Raw genomic sequence first — 27,143 nt, forward strand, 5'->3', positions numbered from 1 at the left:
TATATCATAGCCTTGTAAAAGGGCAACAAGTTTTGGACAACAGAAATGATTAACTCACCAGATGTAAGTGCTGGAGCATCTCCACATATCTGCAGAGGGAAAGAGGGTTTAGTTTGCATTAATTCCCATCCTGTTTAAGCCAGGGAGGGGTGATGTTGTTAACAAGCTCAAGGCCACCGGCAGCTGACTGGGGACTCACGCTTTCTCCGAAGACAGCAGTTCCTGTGCGATGACATGGGCTCTAGATTGTCCTTCCATCTGTAAGAGGGAACAGAGTGAACAGGAGGGAGAGCACCGATTCAGAGAGAGGAAGGGAGACCCCACCTCCACAAGCCTTGGTTTTACAGAACGACCTGCAAACTGCTGGAGGCAAACTCCATGTACTTCTCTTCAACCTCATGTACCTCGGTTTCCTTATCTGCAAATGTGGATATTGAAGGACTCTAACTTGTTTCCATATCTACAAATGTGGATATTGAAGGCCTCTAACTTGGAAGCTAATGCTCAGCACTCTGCCCAACACACAGGAAGTGCTCACCAGGTGGCCACTACCATGACTATGTGATCTTGGCATCCACCCACAGGTCTACCAACCTTGAACCACCCGCATTTCTCTGCACACAGAGAGGGCTCTTCTTGCTTTTGCATGTGCTTTAACCTCTTGGTGTCATTTTCCCCTTCTCTGCCCAGTTAATTCCCAGTTATCGTTTAAGACTTAGCCATGGTATCCATCACCTCCTCCAAGGGGCCTTTTTTGATCCCCTGCCTGAACCGGCTGGATCAGATATCCTTTCTGGGGCATCCTCCTCTCAGAATACCAATTATGTCTCTTCCCGAAAGCAGGAACCCTAAATTTCACCCCTGTACGACCGGTGCCTCACATACAGTAGGCTTGCTTTGTTGACTGAAAGAAACTAATGAGTGAATGAAAGGATTTTGGGATCAACTGAGATTATGTCTATAAACAGGAAGGATGGGTGGGGGGTGCTGAGACAGATGCCTGGGCCTTCTGCCACAAGCAGGCGCCTCCTCTGTGGCCCCAAACCTGACGGATATCAGACACTGCTGACTGGGATCCAGAAGGACAAAGACACTATGGGCAGCTGCCAGCAACGTGCAGGCAAGGCTGTGGGTGGGATGGTACACAGCAGATCAGAGGGCATTTGGATTAGACACCTGGCTTCTGGTTCCTGCTCTACCATTGCCTCCTGGTACAACGTGCACAAGTGACTTTCTGAGGCTGGGCTTGCTTTTGTTGACTGAAAGAAACTAATGAGTGAATGAAAGGATGAATAAATGTAAATGTTCATTCCACTTGGGAAGCACTAACTACCCTGGTTGACCTCAGGAGGTGAGCCATTTAACCCACTGAGATAGCGAGAGAGAGCACGAACAGAGGCAGGGGAGAGGGAGAAGCAGGCTCCTCGCTGAGCAGGGACCCTGATACAGGGCTCAATCCCAGGACCCTGGGATCATGGACCTGAGCCGAACGAAGGCAGATGCTCAATACTGAGTCACCCAGGCGCCCCTTGTGCACTGGTCTTCTTGATGATAGATTCCTGACTCAAGGCCTTTATACCTGCTGTTCTCTCTGCATGTGATAGACTTTCCCAGATCTCATTCTTATTCTCTGACTTTTTCAGGTCAAAAGTCATCCTCAATGTGGCCATCCATGACAACTGACCTAAAGATCACCCCAAATCATTCTCCATCTCAGGGTTTCTCAGCTTTGGCACTACCAACATTTTAGGCCAGACAGCTTTGGTTGCAAAGGAAGGCCTATGTACCGTAGGATCATTAAGAGCATTCATGGCTTCTACCCACTGGATGACAGAAGCAGCCCCCACCCACCCTTTGGTTGTCACAAGCTGTGACAACCAAAAACATTTCTAGACATTGCCAAATGTCCTGGGGTGGGGGCAAAATCTCACCCCTGGGTGAGAGTCACTTGTTAGAAGCTTTTGTCTTGTTATGCTCTTCTTTATACCAGCAGTCACACTACCTGATACTATCCTTGCACACAGGAGATGTTCAGTTGACAGCTGAATAAAGAAATGAAATGAGATACAGTGCCTGGCACACAGTAGGCATCCAATAAATGAGTTCCCTTCTCTAGCTGTTCCATCCCTCAATGTTGCTTGGCTAAGAAGCACAGTATTTTTAGAGATTTCATTTTCTCCAAGGTCCCCTGAATAGGGCAGAACTTGGGCCCTTGGTTTGTCTCCCCTCTGCATCTCACTGCTGCCTTTTGGCAGGCTGTCATAGCATCTGTGGAGCAGGAGGGGAAACAGCGAGGCCTGCAGAGGCCTCCAGTCTCACCTGGCCCCCGCCTTCCCACAGGTACCGAATCGTGACTCAGTGTCTGCCTTCCACATCTTCAGGGCTAGTGTAGGGCTCTGTGGACAAGTGTAGCTCACTCCTCCCAAGCAGGAGCTCCTGCAGAGTCCTACGTGTAAAAAGGCTTTGTAAACAAAACCCTTGCAATGGAAAATAATATTCTGCCAGGACAAGTCTTAATAGATAGGAAACCCTGTGGTCAAGCTTCCATCAAGAGAATGACTTTGTAGAGAAAGGGCAGGGGTCAGGAGATCTCAAGCTTAGGTTCTTCCCCTATAAAATGAAGACAGGATGATCTCCTATCTCCCAGGGGCCTGTGACTCAATTCTCACTTGTCATCCAGCATGATGCTGAGAGCTCATGTTCTGATGTCAGAAGACCTGGGTTCAAATTCTGCACTCCACCCCTTCCTACACCTATGCCCTTGAATAGGTCATGTCTCTTCTCTGAGCTCCACCTGTAACACAGTGGTGGTAATAATAATAATAATAATAATAATAATACCTACTTAATAACAGAACAGCTAGCATTCACCAAACACTTAGTATGTGCTAAGAATGGTTCTAAGCTTTTTACGTGTATTCTCACTGAATCCTCCCAACAACCTATGAGTAAGGTACTACTCTTATTATCTCCATTTTGCAGTTGAGGAAACTGAGGCAGAGGTAAGTTCTAACCTTTGCCCAAAGTTGGTGCTAGTAAGTGGCAGAGCCAAAATTCAAAACCAGGCAGTCTGGCTTTAACAACTAAGCACTTAGCAGTGTGTCTGGCACACAGTAAGCACTTGGTGGTAAATGGCATCTCTGCTCATTACAGATGGCAGGGTTTCTCAAATTGGGAAACACCTATTCTTTACCTGTGCTGGAAAGGTGGTAGGAGTCTGGCACTCTAGCATGAGCCCAGGTTAGTTCTCTCAGTCGGTTCTCTCTGATCTCTGACCCTTGGAGCAGTGCCTTACCATGCTACACAGGAAAGAAAACTATGCTGAAGTCAGGATACCTGGACCCACATCCCAGCCAGCCAGGCCACGAGTGGCTATGCAGTGAGGGCAAGTCCTCCACAGATGCCTCTGTGTCCTCATCCTGAAGATGGGGTCAGCACTCCCACCCTGCCCGGACGAGATGAAGAGATGATGGCTGGAAGTGCTCAGGCCCACCCCAACTTTCAGAGTTGTCACCATGACCATTGTTTCAATCCCAAAGCTGTCCGGGGCAGATTTCTGGTAGGGCTGGGGCACGGGCCACTCTGCACGTCCTTCCCAACCCCTCCTGCCAGACGGGCAGACTCTGGGTGGGACGCACGGGGCCGTGCTGCCTTAGTGACTGCTGATGATGGATGTGTCTTCACCAGCCGGACAAGAAGGGGGCCTAGCAGGCCATGTGCCTGAGTCTCTCCTCAGAAGCTGCTACTGGGCGTTGCCCAACTGGGCCATTTAATATAGATGTTTGTTTAACCAGGAAATGAACTCCGAGGTTGACGGCAGTGTCCAGGGACAGACTTCTGGGAACAGGGTTCCTCCCAGGAGTGTGGGGGCTGGGGGCGCCAGGGCCTGTGCTATCACGTTTCTCAGGCTGACGCTGTGGGTGTTCTATCAGGCCACTGCCCGCCCCTCTGCCCAAGGCCGAGGCTGCTTATCTTCCCAGTTCCCCAGGGCCGCCCAGTCCTGCACTTCCTCCCCAGGCCCCAGGCAAACCAGCCTGGCTCTTCTGGGACCAGGTTGGGAGGGCTAGTCCTCCTTTAGGGACCTTCTTGGTAGCAGTCCCAGAAACAGCTAGGAGTCTTAGTCCTCTTTCTCCATGCCTCAGTTTCTCCAGCTATTACTTGTGGCTGCTTAGCTTCCTTCTAGAAGAGCAGTGTTCCAACCATGGCCTGAGAAGCTCTGGGGTTCTGTTTCCCTTTTCTGATTACTTATCGGTGAAGTTGGTCCAAACAACAATTCCAACAGACTGAGCACAGAGGCAGCCGGGAGAATCCAGTTATCTTCTAGGAAGCTAGGCATGAATATTTGCAAAAATGAAAAACCAATGTTATGCTCCTCACTAAGATTTTTTGAAAAATTATTCTTCATAAATATGCCATTTATGTTAACATGTGGTAGACCTATTACTGTTATTCTTAAATGAATGAAAAGATGTTTAAAATTTTTCTCAGTGTTACATTTTCATGTGGCAAATACTGACCGATAAAACTCATAGAAACAAAAACTCTTTGGGGTCCTCAGTCATTTTTAAGAGAGAGAGGTGTGAGACCAAAAGGTTTTGACAACTATTATTTTAGAGGCTGTTGCAAAGGTCATACAGGATTCTAAGTAGAAAATCTCTTCTCAGTGAAGAGCCACAGAGGAGGGAGGCATCGTTATCACTGTGCAACAATCATAGTAATAATTATTATTGTTGTGAAAAGCAGGCTAACAAACCCCTGGCTTTATGGCCTGGCCCTCAGGATGGTCCCAAGTAGGCCCAGGAGCCACATGGGCCTTCTCCACAATGTCCTGCTTTGCAGAAGAGGAAGAAACCATCCTCAAAGCTCCTGGTTTCTCACCACCTTCCCAGCTTATAGGCCTCCTGGGTTCACATCTGCTTTACCTTTGAATAGCCACCTTTTTCTCCATGCTTGTCTCTGCCAGCCCCTGGCCAAGCCCCATGTCCTGGGTCTTGGCGCTTGGCTCACTTCTCCCTATCTGTGGTTGCCGGGGCACTCTCCACACCAGGACCCTCTGCCTCTCAGCTCCTTGACACCTTCTTCTCTGAAGACTCTGGCCACATGTACATCTGCTCCACCTAGCCTGGACCTTATCCGTACTCAGAACTGCCCTACCTCGGAAGTGATGGGCTTTCTGGTCCTCATCTTGGACCAGAGCTCCTAGCATCCCTCCACCCTCAACTCGACTTGTCTCTTAGCCCTTGGGGAGCTCCAGTCTTTCACTTACTCCAATCCATCCTAGGTCATGGTGGCCACCTTCTGTTGTCACTTACAACTCTGAGTGGCTCCTGTGGTTCCCTAGCACTTGCAGAAAGAACTCATCAACCAGAATGATGCTGAGAGACTATGCTCTGGTGTCAGAAGACCTGGGTTCAAATCCCAGGCTCCACCCCTTCCTACACCTATGTCCTTATACAAGTGATTTCTCTTCTCTGAGCCTCACCTGTAACACAGCAGTAACTACTACTACTACTACTATTACTACTACTACAAGAAAAGTTAGCATTCATTGAATACTTAGTATGTGCGAAGAATGGCTCTAGCTTTTTACATGTGTTCTCCCTGAATCCTCGCAACAGCCTATGAGCAAGGTAGTATTCTTACTACTTCCATTTTGCAGATAAGGAAACTGAGGCACAGATTAAGTCCTATCCTTTGCCTGTGACTCAGCCTAGAGACCCTTTCCAGATACCTCTTCTGCATTCCTCCATGCACCACGGAACTCAATTTTACACCTTGTTTTTCTCTACTTCTGGGCCTTTTCAGTTCCTGAAGGTCCCTGCGCCCAAACTTCCTTATAATCTCCATAGAAGTCTCTCCATCACACGCTAAACCTTGGGGGGGGAGCTGGCAGAGCACTAAGGCAGGCATCCTGCTGCTCCAGACCTGCCAGCCTCCTCAGCCACACAGCCCAATGAAAGAAAAATCCACCCAGAAGTGAGGAGGGGCTGCCTTCTAAGGCTGTTTCAAGCCCTGGGGAAATCTGCAAGGGTCCCAGTGAGGGGGCTTGCTGGAGTGTTCTGAGGTCGTATCTGGAGAAGGGAGAGTGCTCAAGACCCACAGGTGGCACCAGAATCTTGGTGCCAGACTCTTGGACAGCACTCTCTCTGAAGTTCCTCTAGGCACTACCATCACAGATATTGTCTTTCCCCTGGGAATTCAGGTTGGGGTTTCCAGCACAGCCTTTAGTGGCCACTGGGAAATTCAAAGAGAGGAGCTCAGGGAGACCTGGCTCATTTTTATCCTAGCTGTCAGCTGTGCTTCCACAGGAGGCAGAGAAGGGATAAAGATGGTGAAAGAGAGCAACACTAGCCAGGAGGAGGGCGGGGAGAAGGTGGGACCATACAGAAGTCCCCTGGTGCCCCCAAGACCCAGTGGCTGCCTCCAGTTCATGCTGACACCTGTCTCATTCTAACTCCTGAAGCCAGGCTGCTGTGAGTCTGGCTTGTCTGGCTTTGGCCTGGATGCTTTAAAGAACTTTTAGTTTTGGAAGGAATCTTTGGTTCTGGAGGCAGTTTGTAATACATTCACAGAAGCAGCATGTTATCTGGGAAGGCCCAGAATGAGAGATCAGGAAACCTGATTTTTACTGTGGACTTCACCTCGAACCTGCTGATGACCCACAGCAGGGACGACTTCTCAATGAGCTTTAGTTTTCCTTCTGTAAGACCAAGCAATCTCCTGCCTAACTGGGATGCTGTATCCCTGAATAGCAACTCTCAATATCCCTCTCCCCTGGCCCCTGGCAAACATCATTCTACTCTCCGCTTCAACTGTTTTAGGTTCCTCATGAAAATGGAATCATGCAGCATTTGTCCTCTGTGACCGGCTTACTTCACTTAGCACAATGTCCTCCAGGTTCATCCATGCTGTATCATGTGACGGGATTTCCTTTCTTTTTAAGGCCGAATAATATTCCGTTGTATGAACAGACCACACTTTGTTTACCCATTCGTCCATCCATGGACATTAAGAGGGTAGATTTCATGTGAAGTGTTCTTACCACAACACAACACAACACAACACAACACAACACAACAAAACAAAACAAAACAAAGTGATATCAAAATGCCCCTGTCAGCTCTCTTAGCTTCTCAAATCCTAAGAGAGTAGTTGTAACGTGACTGGCAAGTTCTCACTGTTTGACAAGGCCAGTATATGGCTCATAAGATGTTTGGTCTTCCTGTCCTCACCATTTCCCTTCAGGCTGAGAAAGGATCAGCCATGACCTCAAGAACTCAGTTAATGGCTAGATTCCACACTGTTTGTGCCTTCTATGTACCCTCCTTGTCCTTTCCATCTAACTACATTCTACTCTCCTTTGTGGAACACTAACGCCTCACCTCCTCCTGGAAGCCTCCCTGATTGCCCTGACTCTTAAGACTTCAGCCCATTGCCCTGTTCAGAGCTTAGCTCACACAGCAGAGGATGCTGGGTCTGTTGCGCAACTATTCTACCTTACAGGCAACTGCTGTTTTTAACTCATGAGATATGACATTCAGAGGAGAGGATAAAACATAAATGTAAGGTTTAGAGACTACGCGTCAACAGCTTTTTCACTCCATGGTTAGGCACCCCACTGGCTTCTTTCCTGGCATGTCAGAGGGCTGAGGGCCCTGTGGGGGCTCCATACAGACTGCCAGCTGATGTACACAGGCTGGAGCTCAAACTTCAGAGAGCAGACACATGCTGCTGGGGATCCTGATGCGTTGAGTCTGGGGGTCGCCTGGGGTACTGCAGGTCTCCACGGCCAACTCAAGGCATCAGGGCTATAGACTAGGTATATAGAGTAGCTGCCATGAAGCCAGGATCGAGAAAGGAAGGGTGAGTGTAATGGTGGCCCCAATACCACACTGGGGCCATGGGCACATCTAGACATAGCGGAGAAGATTATCAGCCACAGAACAAGCTCTCTGAGGGTCAGGGCATCCTAACTGTCTTCACACCCACCCTGTTGGCTCCAGACAGCCCCCAAGCCCTCCAGGACTCTGAACAAGGGGTGTGGGACAACCCGGTGTCCTGGCTGCCTCCAGACCTGAGCCCCTGGTCTCTGAGAGTCTGTATCCCACACCCTCCTCAGCTCACACTGCCTTGAGAGGTTCCTTGTTTACTCTGCCGAACCATCACACCCTCTGCATCATTACTGGAGAGCTGGTGAGAAGCCAGGCTGGCTCCCAGCTCTGCCCCTCACTGTGCAAAGTAAATTATACACGACCAAACAAGGATTTTCATTTTATTAAACTGTCATGCATCTAAGTTCGTTTCCCTTACTTGACTACAAGAACTGAGTCTAATAAATTCCCTTATTTATTAGTTTTTTCAAGAATATTTACTGAGTACTATTTTGTGTGCCAGGCAGTAAGGACAACAAATGTAAAAAGAAGTATGGCACTGGGGGTGCCTGGGTGGCTCAGCTGGTGAAGCATCTGCCTTTGGCTCAGGTCATGATCTTGGTCGGGGTCCTGGGATCAAGTCCTGAATTGAGCTCCTGCTAAGTGGGGAGTCTGCTTTTCCCTCTCCCTCTGCCCCTACCCCCACCATTTGTGAGTGTAAGCCTGTGCGCGTGTGCTCTCTCTCTCTCTCTCAAGTAAATAAATAAAATCTTTAAAAAAAAAAAAAAAAGGAAAAAAGAAACATGGTCCTGCCCTCTTGGAGCTATTCTTACAGGGAAAGGCAAATGGCATGCAAGTAAGCAGAAAAAGAAAGACATAATCACAGCTTGAGATAAGTATGAGGAAGGAAGTAGACAGGAATGCTGCAAGCCAGCACTGCAGAATGAGCAGGGGAGACCTCTTTGAGGAGGTGACATTTAATGTGAAACCCTTAGCCAGCTGTACAAAGGGTGAGATGAGTGCAAAGACGTGAGGTGGGTTTGAAGAGTGGACAGAACTTGTTTTTGAATCCATCATGATGCCTGGCCAAGGCCTTGGAGATTGTTGAATTTCATTTGATCTGTCATTAACACATGACAATAGAAGACGACATGCCAGGGATTTCAAATCTTTAGAATCTGGTGCCAACACCCAGAAAGGCAGACACAAGAGAAGCAGGCCGAGGGGGTGGGAAGATGCTGAGATGGGTCTGGGACGCACTGAGTCAGAGGTACAGCAGACCCTCCTTACCTTTCAGGGAGTATGTCTAAAGACTCCCAGTGTATATCTGAAACCACGGATCGTGCCAAACCCCACATGACCCGAGATATTGTGGGTCTTTCCAGACCATTATAATAAAGCAAATATTGCAGTAAAGCAATTCAAGTAAATTTTCTGCATAAAATTTATGCATAAAAATTATGTTTACACCATACTATATTAAGTATGAATAGCATTACTCTAAAAAACAATGTATGTGCCATAATGAAAAATACTTTACTACAAAATGCTGAGTTGTAATCACTGATCACAGATCACCTCAACAAATATAATAATGATGAAAAGTTTGAAACACTGTGAGAATTACCAAAATGAGACACAGAGACATGAAGTGAGTAAATACTGCTGGAAAAATGGTGCCAACAGACTTGCTTGCCACAAACCTTCAATCTGTGAAGAATGCAGTATCTGTGATGTACAACACAGTGGAGTGCAATAAAACACAATATGCCTAGAGATAGTATGTTTTCTCCTACACATATGTCTATGATAAAATTCAGTTTATAAAGTAGGCACAGGGGAGACCTGAGTGGCTCAGTGGGTTAAGTGTCGGCCTTCAGCTCAGGTCATGATACCCGGGTCCTGGGATCGAGTCCCGCATTGGGCTTCCAGCTCAGCGGGGAGTCTGCTTCTCCCTCTGCCTCTCCCCCTGGTCATGCATGGGCACCCACTCTCTCTTAAATAAATAAATAAATAAATAAATAAATAAATAAATAAATAAAATCTTTTTTAAAAATTAAGTAGGCACAGTAAGAGACCAACAGTAGTAATAAAATAGGACAATTATAATAATAGATTATAATAAAAGTTACGTGAAAGTGGTCTCTCTAAAAATAAGTTATACAGTACCTTACTGTACTATACACACCCTGGTTCTTGTGATGATGTAAGATGATAAAATGCCCGCATGATGATATAAAGTGATACAAATGATGTGGGCGCTGTGACGTGGTGTTAGGTGACCACAGGCCTTCTGAATATATGTCAAAAGGAGAATCACTTGCTTCTAAATCAAGGTCATCATGGGTAACTGAAACTACAGAAAGTGAAACTGCGAATAAGGGGGGATGACAGTATCTGTGGGGCTTCCAAGAAGGGACCAAAAGGTTAGCTGGAGGCTGGAGTGTGGGGTGCAGAGAGGGGTCAGACCAGGAGGTCAGCTCCAGGAATACGACCTGAGTAGGGCTGGCTGCTGGTCTGGAATAGGCTGCCTGAGCAGAACACAGGATGACAGATGGGTGGGGATGGGAGAGCTCAGGCTTGGGAATTAAGTGCCTGGTGGGGAGGCACAGAGTTGGACAGTCAGAGAGGTGGGAAGAGAACCAGGACAGAAGGCAGCCAGTGAAAACCAGGGGAAGAGGGAGCTCCCAGGGCGAGAAACCACCAGAGCTGAGGGTCAGGGTCTCGGTGGACAGTGTGGAGACCCTGGCCCATGGAGGTCTGGGAAGACTGTACAGGGTGGATAACAGCAGTAAGGGAGGTGGGAGAGTGGGGAAGACTTGGATATGTCCGTGGGCTGAGGGAAGTCCTAAAAAACCTCTGCAGCCCATCTCCTTCTCCTCTACTGACCTGGTCTAGCTCTCAAGGACCATTCCCGCCTTCCTGAGTCTGTGCTGCTGTCCCCTGCCCAGGATGCTCTGTCTCTAGACCCTGCCAGTTCTTGCTGGCTCACACTATTCAGGTCCCTGCTGAAAGGTTTCCTCCCCCATCATAAGAGCCTTCTCTAAGAAACTGGAACCCTTCCCCACTGCTGGTCAGAATGTAAAAGGGCGCAGCCACTGTGGAAAATGGTATGGCAGTTCCTCAAAAAATTAAAAATAGAATTATATGATTTAGCAACTCCACTTCTGGGGAAACAAAAGAACTAGAAGCAATGTCCTGAAGAGACATCTGTGTACCATATTCATGGCAGTATTACTCACAATAGCCAAAAAGTAAAAGCAACCCAAGCCCCCATCTACAGATGAATGACAAACAAAATGCGATATGTACATACAAGTAGAATATTCTTCAGCCTTAAAAAGGAAGAAAACTCTGACACAGGCTACAGAATGGATGTGCCTCAAGGACATTATGCTCAGTGAAATAAACTAATCACAGAAGGACAAATTCCATGTGACCCCATCTCACTTCCATGATGTCCCCAGAGCAGTCAAAACCAAAGAAGCAGAGAATAGCACAGTGGCTGCCTGGGGCTGGGGAAGGGGGTGGGCAAATAGTGTTTCATGGGGACAAAGTTTCAGTTTGGGGAGATGAAGAGTCCCAGGGATGGACGGTGGAGGTTGTTGTACAACAGGGTGACTGTACTTAATGCCACTGAACTGCACACTTAAAAATAGTTAAGATGGTGGATTTTTATGTTACATATATTTTAACACATTTTTTTAATTGGAAAAAAAGCCTTCTCTAGCCTCTCTGCCTAAATTTCCCCCCTTGCCCCACCCCTAGCGCCCCGCTCCCACCACCAAGGTCTGTTCTATGTTTGATGTTATACCACTTTCACTGCCTAAACCTGCCCTAGGAGCCTTCTAACTGATGGTTCATCTCCTTCACTAGAGTAGAAACTCCACCAGGGCAGGGAGGCACCTGCTCTATCTATGGCTGCTGTGTCTTAAGCCCTTGGAAGGGTGCCTGGCACATAGTAGGTGCTCAGTTGAGTACTTGTAAATAAATTTCTGCTGAAGAGGAAGGACGGGGAGAAACTGGGTGAGGATAGAGAGAGAAGATGCTGACGGGAGGGAGTTCATGTTTACCAGGGGACCAGGCTGTTTTCTGGGAAGGAGAACAGGCTGCAGCCTGAGGAAGCTTCTGCGGGTGTAAAAGGGCCTCCCAGGGGCTAGGAGTGAGCACATGCCTCAGAGCCAATGTTCAGGGCTGCACTATGGGTTGGGAAGACTGGCATGGAGAAAGCACTTGTAGGAATTTTAGCCAGGTGGGGGACTGGCCTAGTAGAAAAAACCGGGGTTCAAGCAGATGGTTAGAGTGAGGTAGCAGGTACAAGGCCAGGGGCACAAGGCCAGCAATAAGGCCCAGACCAGGCTGCCTGGACCACGGGTGCAGCCAGAGAAAAGATGACCTGTCTGGGTGGGGCCAGGGAGGTCATCACGTCAAGACAGGCCTGTTCCAGAGGACGAGCAAACTTCCGCCCAGGCTCGAGGGTGGACCTGTCAGGGAAACGTGGTGACACCAGGATTCAGACAAAGAGAGGAGGAGGTGGAGGGAGAAGGTGGCTTGGAGAGGCCACCAACTCCTGGACTGGTCTCCAGAGAGCTGGTATTTAGCTTGAAAGGTCTCAGTTAGTCTGAAAGCTGGACTTGCTCTCAGGCAAGAGTGACATGCCAGGCAGCCTTTGTCTCCTTTCACAGCTGGATCTATTTCTTTAAAAAAGATTTTATTTATTTATTTGACAGACAGAGATCACAAGTAGGCAGAGAGGCAGGCAGAGAGAGAGGAAGGGAAGCAGGCTCCCTTCTGAGCAGAGAGAGAGCGTGATGCGGGGCTCGATCCCAGGATCCTGGGATCGTGACCTGAGCCGAAGGCAAAGGATTTACCACTTAGCCACCCAGGTGCCCCACAGCTGGATCTATTTTTATGTCCTTCTTTCTTTTTCTTTTTTTTGCCCCCTCTTTCCTTCAACCCACACCCCCGAATATCTCTGAGTGGAAGAGAGGGAGAAGTCAGACAGGCAGGCGGGTGGACAGCTGGGCTCAGCTTCCTGTCCTCTTCCAAGTCTCTCTCCTTCCAATGTGGCCACCTCAAAAGATGTGGAAGAGTGGAGCCCACCACCTTACAGTTGTTTTTACGTCCAATTCTAGAAGGGTAGGGCTCACCCCAAACATGCCTCCTGAGGCCCCGGGAAAGCAATTCCACTATCAGTCACACTTTCCCTAGGTCTGCTCCTTGGAGGTGGCTGGAGATGGGAAATCCAGATCCTCCTGCCCCCTCAATGTGGCGGAGAAACGGAGGGGAGAGGTCTTTGCCTTTTGGGGAAGGAGAAGTTTCAGAGATGGTGGAAGATGAAAGAATGAGGAGTAAATGCTACCAGACCACCAAAACTTCTACAGCAAGAAGGAGCCAGGAAAGATAGCTCCCTCCAGAAAGTTCCCTTCACAGCTGCACACGTCCAACAGTTGGCAAACCCTCCCACACTGATGGCTGCTGGGGGGCAGGGTGCACAGTCATGACCTCTTGGGGGGGGTCACTGTGGTGGCAGGTACACAGACTGAAAATGCACCCCTCTGACCCACCAATCCCCTTCTGAGATCTAGTGCATAAGGAGGTGTGGGAACAAGTGCACTGCAATACTGTTGGGAGCATAAAAATTAGAAACACTGTAAAGGTCCTTCAGCAGGGGGAGAGCAAAACAAAGGACAGCATATCCATAAACTGGAATACCATTCAGCAGTAAGAAAAAAATTTAGGATGCTAGGTACCAATGTGCCAAAGTCTCTATAAGATACCAATGAGTGAACGCAACCAAGTTATGCCAGGTTTCTTACAGTCTGATATGATTTAATATATGAAAACAACAACTCCACAAGCAATATCACCTATTTACCAATTATAATGAATGATACACATAGGTGAATACAGGGAAAAGGTTCTGGAAAGATACACACCAAACTGTACACCACAGCTACCTCCACGGGGACTCAGGAAATAGGAATGAATACCCCAGGGCATCTGACCTACTTGTAATGACTTCATACTTTATGAGGAGAATCCAGTAGAGCATACCTCATGCAATGAAAACCTGATTTTAAAGGCGTTTGCCACTGTGGTGCATTATGAAAGCCTCGAGGGCAGAAGGGGAGCGATGCTCAGCACAGTTGGTAGGTGAGAAGGCTGGGCTCCTGAGGGTGAACCGACCTGCTGTCGAGACGCACGCTTCTCTCTCTGCGCTCTCAGAATGACAGGATGAGGGTGGGCCCTGCCTTTGGCTGGCCATTGGTTCTACATGGCTCTGGCTCCAGGACACAGGAAAGGTCCCTGTCCCAGGCAGGAGCTGCTTCAGTTCTGCCACCCTGCCATTGTCACTGAGCTCAAATGGACCTTGTGTAGGTTGCTTCCCTGTTCTACCCATGGTCCCACCCACTCTAACCTCCATTGGTTCTACATGGCTCTGGCTCCAGGACACAGGAAAGGTCCCTGTCCCAGGCAGAAGCTGCTTCAGTTCTGCCACCCTGCCATTGTCACTGAGCTCAAATGGACCTTGTGTAGGTTGCTTCCCTGTCCTACCCATGGTCCCACCCACTCTGACCTCCATGTGTTCTTTTACTGCGCGCCAGACACTCGTCTCCTCAGGTTTACTCTCAAGACTACTGTGAAGTAGGCACCATTATTGTTTTTCCAGTTTTACAGAAGTGGACATAGAGGAACAGAATGGTTAAGAAATTTCCCATTTGCTAGTGACTCAGCTAGCAAGTGTCAAAGTTGAGTATGAACCCCTTGTTCCCTATGCTACCCCACCTCTTGCAAGCTCCTGGGGTGTCCATGCAGTGGTCTGGAGGCCACAAGGCTGGGGAGCTGACCCAGATGACCACCCATGTCCAGGGCCCTGGGACTTCATGTCTTTATAGTGGTCCTGAGCAAAGAGGACCCTCCCTTCTCTGTCTCCCCCTCTGCTTCTCAGATAGTTTTTACGCCCCTACTACGTGGCTAGCACTTTTACATTTGTGCTCTCCTTCAACCCTCCCATAGCCCAGTTACTATTAATGTTCTCATTTTACAGATGGGGAAGCTGAGGTCCTGCAATGGGGAATGACTGGCCTGTAGTAACACAGCTGGAAGAGGAGACACAGTGGTCCCAGAGGAAAGTTTGACAGAGAACCCGGTGCTATGGTGGGAAACCATCACTAGGTGGGGGACCCTGAGGTACAGAAAGTTGCACAGGGGATGCCCCACTGCTCTGTCAGCACTTCAACTCTTCTTGGCCTGGTACCCAGATCCAACCCCCAGCTTCAGAGTGGGGACCAAATCCCAAATAACAACTATCTGCTCCCATGCTCCACGACCATGGAATATGCCCAGAAAAGCCACAACCATTTCTAACTCTAACTGGCACCACTAACTCAAAGCTCCTTTCCCTACCCTCAAGGAAGCAACAGTTCTTTCTGGGAAGAGCGGAAGAAGTGGAGAGGTAAGAGAAGGCTTCCAGGGCTATAGGGGGAAAACAAACAAAGACAGGGCTTGGAGCCAGCCAGACCTCATTTTGAGTCCAACCCCTTCAATCACTAGCAGACTGGCCTTGAGCAAGTCACTTAATTTCTGTGCCCTCCACTACACCACAGGGGTGGTGGTACTGACCTTGTACTTGTTGGAAGGAGTAAAGGGGCATGGATTGTGGAAGACAACACACTTTATTCCAAGAGGGAGAGGAAGGGTCAGGAGCCACCAGGGGAAGGACTGAAGAGGAGCCAGGTGGGAAAATGGCCCCCCTCCCCCACATTCCCACAGCCCTGGGGAGGCAAACTTATGAAGACCCCGAGCTGAGAGATAAATGAACTGAAATCAAGGATATGAAAACAAAATGAAAGACATGACCATGTATATAAAGCTTGGTAAGGGCCAGGCATTTCTGCTGAATGCTTCCACAGGAGTAGCCGTTAATCAACAGGATAGGCCCACCCCTGCCGTGGAAGGGCAGGATGACAAAGAGTGGGAGACAGACACCAGATGAGGTGCCTGAAGGAGGCTAGTCGGAAGGAGGTGATGCTCCTTGGCCTCCCCAGCTACTCCTCTGTAGACAAGCCCAGGAGATGGGGTGGGAGAAATGTCAAGCTAGTCTCAACCTTCCTAGCCTGTCTTCCTGCAATGGGGGTGTCCCTCTTGGCCTAAATTCGTAGCCCCTAGCCCCTCATGATGTTTGCTGGTTGACGTGGAATAAACAGCCGAGTGATTCTGGATGAGTTCTTCACTTCTCTGTTTCGAGACATACCCCAGCTCCAAGAAGCAGTGTGTGGAAGGACTACAATCAGCCAGCGAGTGGAGGTGAACACAGGCTCCCCTGCACCTGAGCGAGCACATGTGATCACCACCACGTCCCGATGCCCACTGAGAGGTCTGGGCCACCACTTGGTCCCTACATCAGACAGGGACCCACTGTCTGCCTCCAAACAAGTGACAGTTGTCCTCTCAGGCATACCCCATCTAAGCACTGCTGCAGGGTATGGGAAACCAACTCTCATTCCAAAACTGTCTTCAGTTAATGAAGCTCGCATACTTCCCTTAACTTATCCTCATGATTCCCACTTTACAGATAAGGAAACTGAGGCCCACAGGCCTAAGGTCTTTAGAATCCAGGTCTGTCTCGATTCAAATCACGCAGCTCTACTTCACTTCAGCCACAAGGGCTCTGGGAAGACCCAAACTGCCTCAGAACCAAGAAGTCAGCAGGAGCAGTCACCCCGGCATCATCAATGCAGGACCCTGTGTCTCCTCATGTGTCTAAACGCTGCAGTCCCAACTGTGCAGTGACTCAGCCTCTGTATCCAACTTGGGGCCAGCTACTTGCAAACAGCTCCCTCCTCACTAAGAAGGGGTCTAGTACAGTGGATCCTTCACCGTCTTTTCTCGGCCTTTACATCTCTGACTTCCCACAACCCACTGACCCCTTGCCCAGGGTGGGGCATCCTACCTTGTGAGTGAGGCTGGGGTCTCTTGGAGCACTGTCCTCCTCCTCCGAGCTTCCCTGCTCTTCATCTGATGACAGGTCCTCTTTGGGGGCAGCCGCCGAGATGGGACAGACCTTATAGGGTTCTGTGTAGGCGCTGGGGTCAGAGCAGAGGAAAGAGAGGGTTAGAGCTCCCTGTCCAGCAAAGGCAAAGTGAATACACCAGGAGCCCTATTAATGTCATAAGCCATTAACGAGCATTCTATGTGCAAAGCTCCATGCCTGCCCTAAATGGGGACCTAGAACTAGATAAGACACAAGCCCAAAAGTCCCTGTGTGCTCCCACTCCAGCCATCTTGGCCTCCCGGTAGTTCCCTGAACATGCCATGCTCTTTGCTGCCTACGTGCCCTTATACATGCTAAGACAGATTTGTCTCCCTGTTAGATATGAGTCAGGCTGTGATGCTGGAGGATACAAATAATTACTGTGAGGGCAAGAGATGTTCAGTCTGATTGGTCCGACAGTCTGGACTGGCAGGCAGCAGGATCTGTTCCCAAGGTGGCCATGTTCCTCTGGACCTGAATGAGGGATGCAGTGATGCAGGACGGTTCAGGATGTGCATTCTGGACCTTGGTCCCTGCCTTGTCATCAGCTAGATCATGGACAAGACACCACTCAGAGTATCAGTTCCACCTAGGTGGATAATGATTTCTATTTTATTTTCTTGCTGGTGCTGTGATGATCAATGCTTACACAGGTGAGATAACAAACTCATATGACTATGACTATGACATAGGCATTGCCTGTATTTATTTATTTATTCATTCAATCAATAAATGTTTATTGATTGCCTGCTTTATGCCAGGCACAGAGCTAGGCAGAGGGTAACACAGTGGCAAATAAAGCAGATATGGTCCTTGTTTCAAAAAAGGAACCACGAATTATGACCGTAAATAATGATAAGTGAGGGAGAAGAAAAAAGTGCTTTCATAGGGAATAAAAAGGGGGAACTGTTTGAACAGGTCAGGGAAGGCTGCTCTGAGGCTGTGAGCAGGAGCAGGAACTCTGTGATAGCATGAGCAAACTTCCAGGAGAAGCAGCATAAAACACACCAACCTGGAGCAGAAGAATCCTCCTTTTCTCTGAATTCACAACTATCCCCACAGAAGAGGCTCTAACCCCATTACAATCACCTCCTTGCTCTGCTCCCTGCTCTGGGCCTCTCTCTCCACCAAGCAGAGTGGTTGTCTACAACAGGGATCAGGCCATTTCCCCCTCCTATTTGGAAACCTGCAGTAGCTCTCTCCTGCCATGGGCAATGTGGTTCCAGACAACTTCTCACAAAATTTGGTCTTATTAAAGTCTTCCTATTTTAAAGATCTATTTATTTATTTGAGAGAGAGAGCAAGCAGGAGCAGGAGGAGCAGAGGGAGAGGGAGAATATCAAGCAGACTCCATGCTCAGCATGGAGCCTGATGTGGGGCTCAATCTCAGGACCCCGAGATCATGACCTGAGCTGAAACCAGGAGTCAGATATTCAACCAACTGTGCCACCCAGACACTCCTGCTCTTATTAAATTTTAATCAAATACTTATTCCTGCCCTCTGGGAATGCCACAATGTGGTGCTAGAATAATGGGTGGATGAATGGATGGATGGATGGACAGACGGATGGACAGACTGAAGGAAAGGAGGGAGCATTCACTTGCTGAAATGGCTGGGCCAATGCCAGCCCAGGCCTCATGAAGGCAAGGACACTGGTTTTTTTTTTTTTTTAAGGACGCTGTTCTTACCTTTGGCCCTGGGCTAGGCAGGGAGAAGCATGGCCAGGGTAGGAGACATCAGGACCAGAAAAACTGAGCCTTAGCCTACAGTGGCACTAGGGGCCACCTTGGAGCTCTTTTTCAACTACTGCAGCAGCCAGAACCAAGGATACCTATCTCCAGAACACCTGGAACCCAAGAAGCAAGGAGCTGAGTCAAGAGCAGGACAGGCATCCCCTGGTCCACACTGGGGCCATGAGGTCAGGCAGATCAGGGACAAGGTGGCCTATTTTTTCCTGGGCTTATGTGGACAAAATGTGTGTGTGGTAGCAACTATAGTTCTGCTCTTGTGTGCAGATATACAAACTAAAGGCTGACCCGGGGTGAGCCATAATTCACTCTACCATCTAACCGGCTACCCTTCTGACCAGACAGACCTCTTTCTTCTTTTTCAGAACTGACTTTGTTGTCCTTTTCTTTCAAACTAGGAAAGCAAACAGTAGATTTTGCAGTAAGCCCTATACCATTGTGTAAAAAAGCATGTAAGCACCTCCCCTCCTAGGACCACCCTATATCTCCTTCTGCCCCTTCACTACACCCCCCGGGGCCACTGGAGGTCAGAGGAACACCACACTTGCTTTAGAGAGCTCAGAACCTCCTTCAGGAAAGTGATTGCATGGACCAGTCTTCGGGAGGAGCCGTAGTTCCCTTCCCTGTAGAGCTTCCTCCATCAGTTTGCACTGTGTGTGTCCTCAGACAGTGAGTGGAGCCCTTCTCTCCTGCAAGAGGGATGGCCACATTAGGCCCCAGCAGGAGCCCATTATGCTCTGTGGAGGATAGCCAGTAGTAGTGAGGGATGGAGCAGTTAACTGTGCCCTTGGATGGTTCTCCCTCTATATCAAGGGAAAGAAGATAGATGCCAGGCCTTTCTAAAATGCCCTGTGAAGGAGCATAGGATTCCCAGCCAAGCATCCCACAAGTGAAGGTATCAGCATCATCCCAGACAGCAAGCTGGAAATCTCAGCATTATCACCTCTCCCAATGTGTGGAGCTGGGTCTCAGGTTGCCAGGCAAAAGGTGGTTTTGTTTTTATTGTCTGTGCTATTATTTTATTTTCTGTTAGAGAAGTGGTAATGTGCAATCTCAGCCACTACTCGAACACAATACCTTTTCCCAATTTACCTTTAAGTCTTCTCTGACTCCACTGGTATCTCTGTCATAGCTCTGCGGCCCAAGCCATCTCTTGCCTGGACATCTGTGACCATTGCTTTCCTGGTCTCTCCCATTCCCCCCTGGCTGGCCTCCAATCTTTTCCCACCCAGCAGCCAGAGAGAACCTCCTCAAAACCCAACCTGATTGGGTCACCCTCTCTCTTGAATTGTTCGGGGATATTATGGTGCCATTGGGATTCAGCCCCAACACCTCGGGCTGCCATAGGCTCTGCTCAACTTGGGATGTAAAACAGTGGGTGTCCTTGGACTTGATGCTGCCATGAAGTCTCCCCAGCATTGGACACTACCTCAGGCCAAGCAGAGGATTGGATTCCACAAAACAGAGCCATGAGTGACACTGCGGAGAGAGTCATGGAAGCCAAACCCTTAGAGAGGGGGAAGGGCTGGCTCAAGGTCATGTGGCAAATCTAGGCCAACACACATTCTCCGAGGATGCCTCCTCCTATGCTTGATCCCATTTTGGATATGTGAAAACAGAGGCCAACTGTGCCACCCAGACATTCCTTGGTCTCTAAGACCAATGTGTGGAACTGTGTCTCAGTTTGCCAGGCAAAAGGTGGCTTGGTTTTTATTGTCTATGCTATTATTTTATTTTCTGTTTGAGAGGTGGTAATGTGCAGAGATTAGAGCTCACACTCTCGAGTCAGACTGCCTGCATTCAAATTCTGTCTCAGCCCAGTACCGGCCATGTTTAACTTCACCAAGCCTCAGGGGTGCCTAATTTACTGAGGTGTTGGGAGGATTCAATGAGTTACATAATGTGAAACACTTAGAGCCATGCCTAACGCATAACTCACTAACTGGGAGCTCTCAGCTTAGCTCTAGCTGCATATAGCTGTTCTACTATTTACTTACTATTGTCTTTAAGTCAACCCATTTTTAACATGTGTTAACACTATAACCTCATCCCAAGTGATAACACCCATGAAGTCACAGTGTGTGACTTCACATAATTATTAATCTGTAACAGTTTGACTAACATTATGTTAGAGACCCACAGACCTCACAGACACAAACACAGTTAACTCTGAACCACCGACCATCCATCCTCAACCAAGCTCAGCCATAGACAGGAACTGGCTCATGATCTTTCATTCTACTTCCTCCTCTGACTTCAGTTTTCGAGAAAGATGTAGAATGGAAGTCAGAAGACAAAGGTTTGGGTGTTATGATTATATTTTGATGCATTTATTTCAGTGTCCTATTTAGGGATTGTGAACACAACAAATGGAGAAAAACTGCCATTAAAAATATGCTTTCACAGTATAAAAGAGCAAGTATAATCCAATGCCTTTGCAGATTCAATGGAAGTTGTAGCGACAGACCTGATTTTGGACAGAAGTCATTCATTTAATAAGCAAAGAAAATATTCTTTTTTTTTTTTTTTTTAAAGATTTTATTTATTTATTTAAGAGAGAGACAGTGAGAGAGAACATGAGTGAGGAGAAGGTCAGAGAGCGAAGCAGACTCTCCATGGAGCTGGGAGCCTGATGTGGGACTCGATCCCGGAACTCCAGGATCATGACCTGAGCCGAAGGCAGTCGTCCAACCAACTGAGCCACCCAGGCGTCCCGCAAAGAAAATATTCTAAGACCACAAGTGTCAACATAGCTGCTCCTACCAAGCCTTCATATTTGCTACCAGGCTGATCTTCAAAGACAGGGAAGAAAACAACTCTGAGAAATGTTTTTGACAACTTCATGCTCCAACAGGCTCTAGTAGAACTTGTGTCCTGTGTAACCACTTCTTCCCTTGGGGAGTCAGACCCAGAACCATGACATATCCCATCCATCTCACCAGTCTGTCAACATGAATCTCCCAGACGGGTCCTTTGCAAAGGCTTCGGTGCTCTGTATTTTTAGCCATGGTTCCTGTCTGTTTTGTTTCTCAGTCATTCAAAAAAAAAAAAAATGCCTACTAGGAATCCTTTGTGTTTTAGATTCTGCACTACAGATGCTGGTAGGCCATGGCCTACAAATTACGGATAATGCCCATTGGAATCACAACTCAGATGCCGTCTCCAGATAGCTTATTTGATCATAACAATATATTACATATGAAAAAGCCTTCTAACCCACCCACTTACCCATCTACATATTCTTTCATCCACCCACCCATTCATCTCTCCAACCACCTATCCACTCAGTCACCCATCCACCTGCCCACCCTCCCACCTTTCTATCCGTCACGTACTTATTCAACAAACAGGGATTAGCATGTACTTCAAGGAGCTCAAACATGGAGAAGTTAAAGATGACTAAAGTACTCTCTCTGATTCGTAGAAAGTACAGTGTAGTAGGGTAGTCATCTTGTCTCCAAGAAAGTACCGTGCAAAGTACTGGTTAAGAGGGTGGGCTCAGAAGTCAGGCTGAATTGGTTTGAATCCCAACTCTATCCCTTCAAGCAAGTTACTTAACCTTCCCATGTCTTCATTTTTTTGTGTGTTTGTTTTTAAATCTGTAAATCAAGGGCAATGACACATGCCAGGAAAAATCAGCAAAAGGCTTAGGCAGTTAGGACTGTAAGTTTAGAGACCAAGTGGCCTGGAAATCTGGCATCAGGTCAGAGGAGATTCACTGTATGACTTTAGGCAAGTCACCCAATTTCTCTGTTTCCCATCTGTAAAGTGGGGATGACTATGTAGAGTCACTGAGGGATTAAATGAGAACATAATGGGGAACGTGGTCACTGGCTGGCACGCAGTAGGTCCTTTCTGGCCAGCCCACAAAAGGGCCAAGTTCTAAACCCCTAGACTAGTCTCCACAGAGCTGTATCCTCCCTCTGAGTTGATCTGTGTTTTAAAAGGAACATAAATTAGAGCTGCCCAGAGCTCATTACCTTAAATGACCCTCCAAATGAGCACAGTCCTCTCCAGCAGCCTAGAGTCGTAAAAGGACATGTGCATCCACGTGGGGGGACGAATAGTTTGTAACCCGGCCCAGGGCTGTCCAGCTCTGCCCATTAAATCCCGTCCTAGTGACACTCACTGGGAGCCATAACCCTAAGCACAGCCAAAATGGCTTAAGAACTCATAAAAAAGGAACGCTTGCCTCACCGAGAATCTGTCGGCGGGCACTCTGGCCCCAGACTCCATCCTTGCTGGTACAATGATATTGTGCGAAGGAGGCCAGATTGCAGATGTAACATCCTTTGGCTCCTCTGACATAGGCTGAGACCTTTCTGAAGTTTGCCAGGTCAGCGAGGAGGGGCAGGGGGCTTCAGGACTGCTCTCTGGGAGCTGGAAAGTTGGAGATGGAGACAAGATGACTACCCTAATTAGCAGAACAGCTGGAAGAGCTTAGAAGTGGACAGAGGGAAGGGCTGGCTGCACAAGCAGGGATTTCCAAACCCTCAGACATTCAGTCCTGCCCCCTGCCTACGTCCCCCCACTCCCTCACCCCCAGGTACCTTCCCAGTTCACTTGATCCCTCCAGACCTTCCCCAGGTTGCACCTTCTGCTCTGAGACTTCCTTGTCACTCAGAATTGACCCCTCCCATGTTCCCCTTGCTCAAAGGGACATTAAGACTTTCACAGATACAGCCATCATCTGCACTGTAACTGGGAACCTTCCATCTAATACAGTGGAAATTGCTTAAGATGCGGGTCAGAGACCCGGCAGTCCGGGATTCACCACTAACCCAATGCACTATGCGGACTACAGGACTGTCAAGGTGGGCCTCAGTTTCCACACCTGTAAAATGCAGGTGGAGAACAAGACCCCCAGGCATGTGAAACCATGTCCTGAAACCAGATAGCATGCTTCCCGCAGCCTAAAAGCAGCTGCCTGTCTGTCTCCACACCACTGGAGTGAATCTCTGCTTTGTTCCCTCTTGGAGGGAATGCATCCTGTACCCAGGGTCAGCCAAGGGATAGCGCTTGTAATGGTTCCCAGAAACATGATTGAAGGAGAGGCTTTTTTAAAAATTTAATTTCCATTTTTTGCTAAGTAAAAACAGAAGTACGTCCTTGCTCTCCATCCTATGACATCTCCACCCCTCTTCTTGAAATACAGCATCAGTGGTTTTGTAAGAATTTGTTTTCTTGTAACAATAGCTCTATTGAGATATAATTCACATATTCTAAAATTTTGTCCTTTTAAAGTGTACAATTCAGTGCTTTTTAGTGTATCCACAGAATTGTGCAACCATCATCACTACTTAATTTTAGAACATTTTCATCGACCCCCAAAGAAACCCCATACCATTCAGGAGTCAATCACTAGGACTGGTCCCCAGCTCTAGGCAACCACTAATTAACTATGTGTCTCTATGGATTTGCCTTATTCGGGACATTCATAGAAATGGAATCCTACAATCCTTTTGTGTGTGCCTGCTTTAACTTTGCACAGTGTTTTCAAGGTTTATCCATGGTATAGCATGTATCAGCTCCTCATTCTATTTTATGGCTGAGTAATTTTGCCCTATAGGTCTATACCGCACTTTGTTTTTCCATTCATCTGTGGATAGACGTTTCGAAGACTTCCACTTTTTGGCTGTTTGAAGAGTATTTCTATGAACACCCATGTGAAAGTTTTTTTTATGTGGACACATGTTTTCATTTCTCTTGAGTCTATATATAGGGGTTGAGGTCATATGGTAACTCTATGTTTAAGATCTTGAGGAACTGCCAGACTGTTTTTTGGCCGAGCCATTTGATAATCCCACTGGCAATGTTGAGGGTTTCAATTTTTCACTATCCTCATCAATACCTGTTATTGTCTGTCTTTTTAATTTAAGCCTTCCCAGTGGGTTTGAAGTGGTTTTATAGGGATTTTCAAGGAATTCTGTTCTCCTTGATTCCAGTTCAGCCTCCTTTTGCTCCAAACAAACATCTTTCTCTTCTAGCCAAAGGGAAACACAACTGTAACTATGAAGGCTTTCTTTTCAGTGAATTCAAGAAAGTTCAGAGGTCCGGGGCAGGGGGGAAATATTAATACTTTTGGAAGATCTTCAGAAGTCTCATAAAATGATAGACTAATATAAAGAGGTAACATACTAAAAAAAAATCATCAGTCAGAGCCCCAAACTCACGGGAGGGATCATCTCTCAGGTTCCGGCTTTGGGAAGCAGTCACTACCCTCCTCCAACTTGGGGAGGTGCAAACAGCACAGGAAGAGTCCTGCATTTCTGGCCCTTCACAGCAGCCCCACTGCTGGCACAGGGGCCTGGCTCTGCCACTGACCCCTTAGCATTGCAGCTATCTCTGGCACCCCAGCAAAGGATAATGTTAAAGGACACATTTCACCTCTTGAGGGCAGGTGGCAGTTCTGCCACTTGTCAGCCCAATGACCCTAGGCCAGTTGCTTAACTTTCCCAGCTTTCTCCTGTGTAAAAGGGAGATGGTAATAGTACTTACCCTCCCAGGGTCTAGAAGATGATGTCTGTGAGTGAGGCGGGTAAATTGCTCAGCACAGTGCCCAACAGTTTTATCTGCTACAATCATCTGAACTAAACGCCAGGGCTGAATTCATCAGGAGGAGTCCCTCAAGGTCATACAGACCCAGGTTCTAGTCCTACCTCTGTGACCAGCTTGCTGTGTGACACTGGGTGGGCCCTTTCCTCTTCCTGGACATCAGCTTCCTCATCCCCATATTTCCTCAAAATAAGAGAGTTAGAGGACCTCGGAAGGCCATTCCCACGGTGATGCTCTGTGCCTTTATGTCCACAGGGGTCCGCCACAAAGCTGAGGAAGTTTGTCCTGGTGATTCCTGCACACATCTGCCTTCCTCAGCCCTTTCATGCAGCTAAACCGCTGACCCACTGGCCCATGGACACCTCTGTGCCCTCCCATCTCTAAGCCTCTTCCTGCCCACCCCCTCCTCCACTTGCCTCTGACCCCCTCCCCCGCAAAGTCTACACACACACTAGTTCTTTCAGGAAGACTTCTCTTTCTCTCCTGCTGGAAGAGGCTCCCATCACAGCTCACATTTTGTGCCTATGGTTATTTATGTGCCTGTATTAGCTCCCCTATCAGCCACAGTTCTTTCAGGGAGGGGAATCACCTGCTTGTGATGCAGTCTGCATCTTCCATGAATAGCACATAGTAAGTGCACAACAAACATGTGTTGAACCACTTGTCCTACCCCAGCTAATTTACCTGACTTGCCGTCAGCCTGTCGGTGACAGCCTCCCTATTCTTCCCTATCCGGCAGGTGCACCACACCTTTGGTGGAAGTGGTACCAGCACTGAGGATGCTGTGGCTAGCCAAGTCTTAACAGATATACGGACTTTCTTTTACTACTCAGGCCTTCATTTTATATACTTCAAAAATGGCTGTGGGTAGGGGTTGGGAGAAGCACTCTGTGGGGTGGCTATCATTCAGCCAAAGGTTCAGTGGGTGCTGAAATACTGGTGGCTGGGATTGCCTCAGTTTCCTCATCTGTAAGATGGGCTCCATAGCTGTCGGGCCAAAGCACCCAGTCCAGAGCAGGAGGAAACTTGGACACGTTGTTCTCCTACCATCTCTGCTCTGGGATTCAGAGTAAGTGAGACCACAGAAGAGGCGGAAGGGAGGGGAACCACTGCTGCCACCTCAGGCAGCTGGAGAGGATGCGGTGGCTGGAGATTCATGGAGAACACTATAATTCTATAACCACAGACCACATCTGAAGCTGCCAAGAGCTAGGAGAGGGGTCACTTGTGGTTTCTTTGTGTGGTGATCTGAAAAACAATCCTCTCTTCCCACCCCTCCCTTCCACAAGGACGGAGCTAGCCAATAATACCGGGGCAGCTGCGATAGTAGCGGAAAGAGAGCCAGTGATTTGGTGCTCACTATGTGCCGGGGACTGCAAATTCTTCCCCACCACTGTATCCTGTAAGTTATTACTATGCCATTTTACAGATGGAGAAGCAAGCACAGACAGAATTGCAAAGCTGGGATCTGAACACAGGGAATCTGGTTCAGAGCCTGTCCTTCGAACTACTCACCTATCCCACATCTACACTGCAGTAGCGGCAGCTAAGTGTTACTGAGCAGTGTGCCCGGCACACCTCATGCATTACCCTGCGGATCCTGTCAACCACTTAGCTCAGCAGGCACTGTTACCATCCTCACTTCTCATCTGAAGAAACTGAGGCTCTGTGAGGGTGACTTCCCCAAGGTCCACTCTGTTCTTCTTCCACCAACCCAGACAGAGCCACCAGTGAGCCCCAGCTGGACCCATTCATTAGACATGTTAATTCTTCTGGTTCACTGTTACCCTCTTTGTGCTGGGGAGACAGGCATGAGAATGTTTGAGAAGGGCCAGGACGCACAGGAGTATCCGCAGTGCAACAATACAAGGAGGGCAGAGGGCGAGGGCCTTTCTGACACACATAAACACAGAGTCACATGTAGCCAGAGT

The 27,143-nt window shown here is 48.2% G+C and overlaps 1 protein-coding gene across 1 annotated transcript in view; it reads right to left on the bottom strand.

Moving 5' to 3' along the window:
• The window catches only part of FGD5 (FYVE, RhoGEF and PH domain containing 5), a 121,028-nt gene that overhangs the window by 52,814 nt on the left and 41,071 nt on the right, over positions 1 to 27,143 (bottom strand). The window contains exons 3-5 of the mRNA XM_032306022.1: positions 16,828 to 16,960; positions 200 to 258; positions 59 to 89 (exon numbers count right to left, since the gene is read on the bottom strand). Of these exons, the coding sequence (XP_032161913.1) occupies positions 59 to 89; positions 200 to 258; positions 16,828 to 16,960 (223 nt within the window). The remainder of the gene's footprint in view (positions 1 to 58; positions 90 to 199; positions 259 to 16,827; positions 16,961 to 27,143) is intronic.

This window comes from Mustela erminea, chromosome 1 (assembly GCF_009829155.1).
Source record: "Mustela erminea isolate mMusErm1 chromosome 1, mMusErm1.Pri, whole genome shotgun sequence".
Taxonomy (NCBI): Eukaryota; Metazoa; Chordata; class Mammalia; order Carnivora; family Mustelidae; genus Mustela; species Mustela erminea.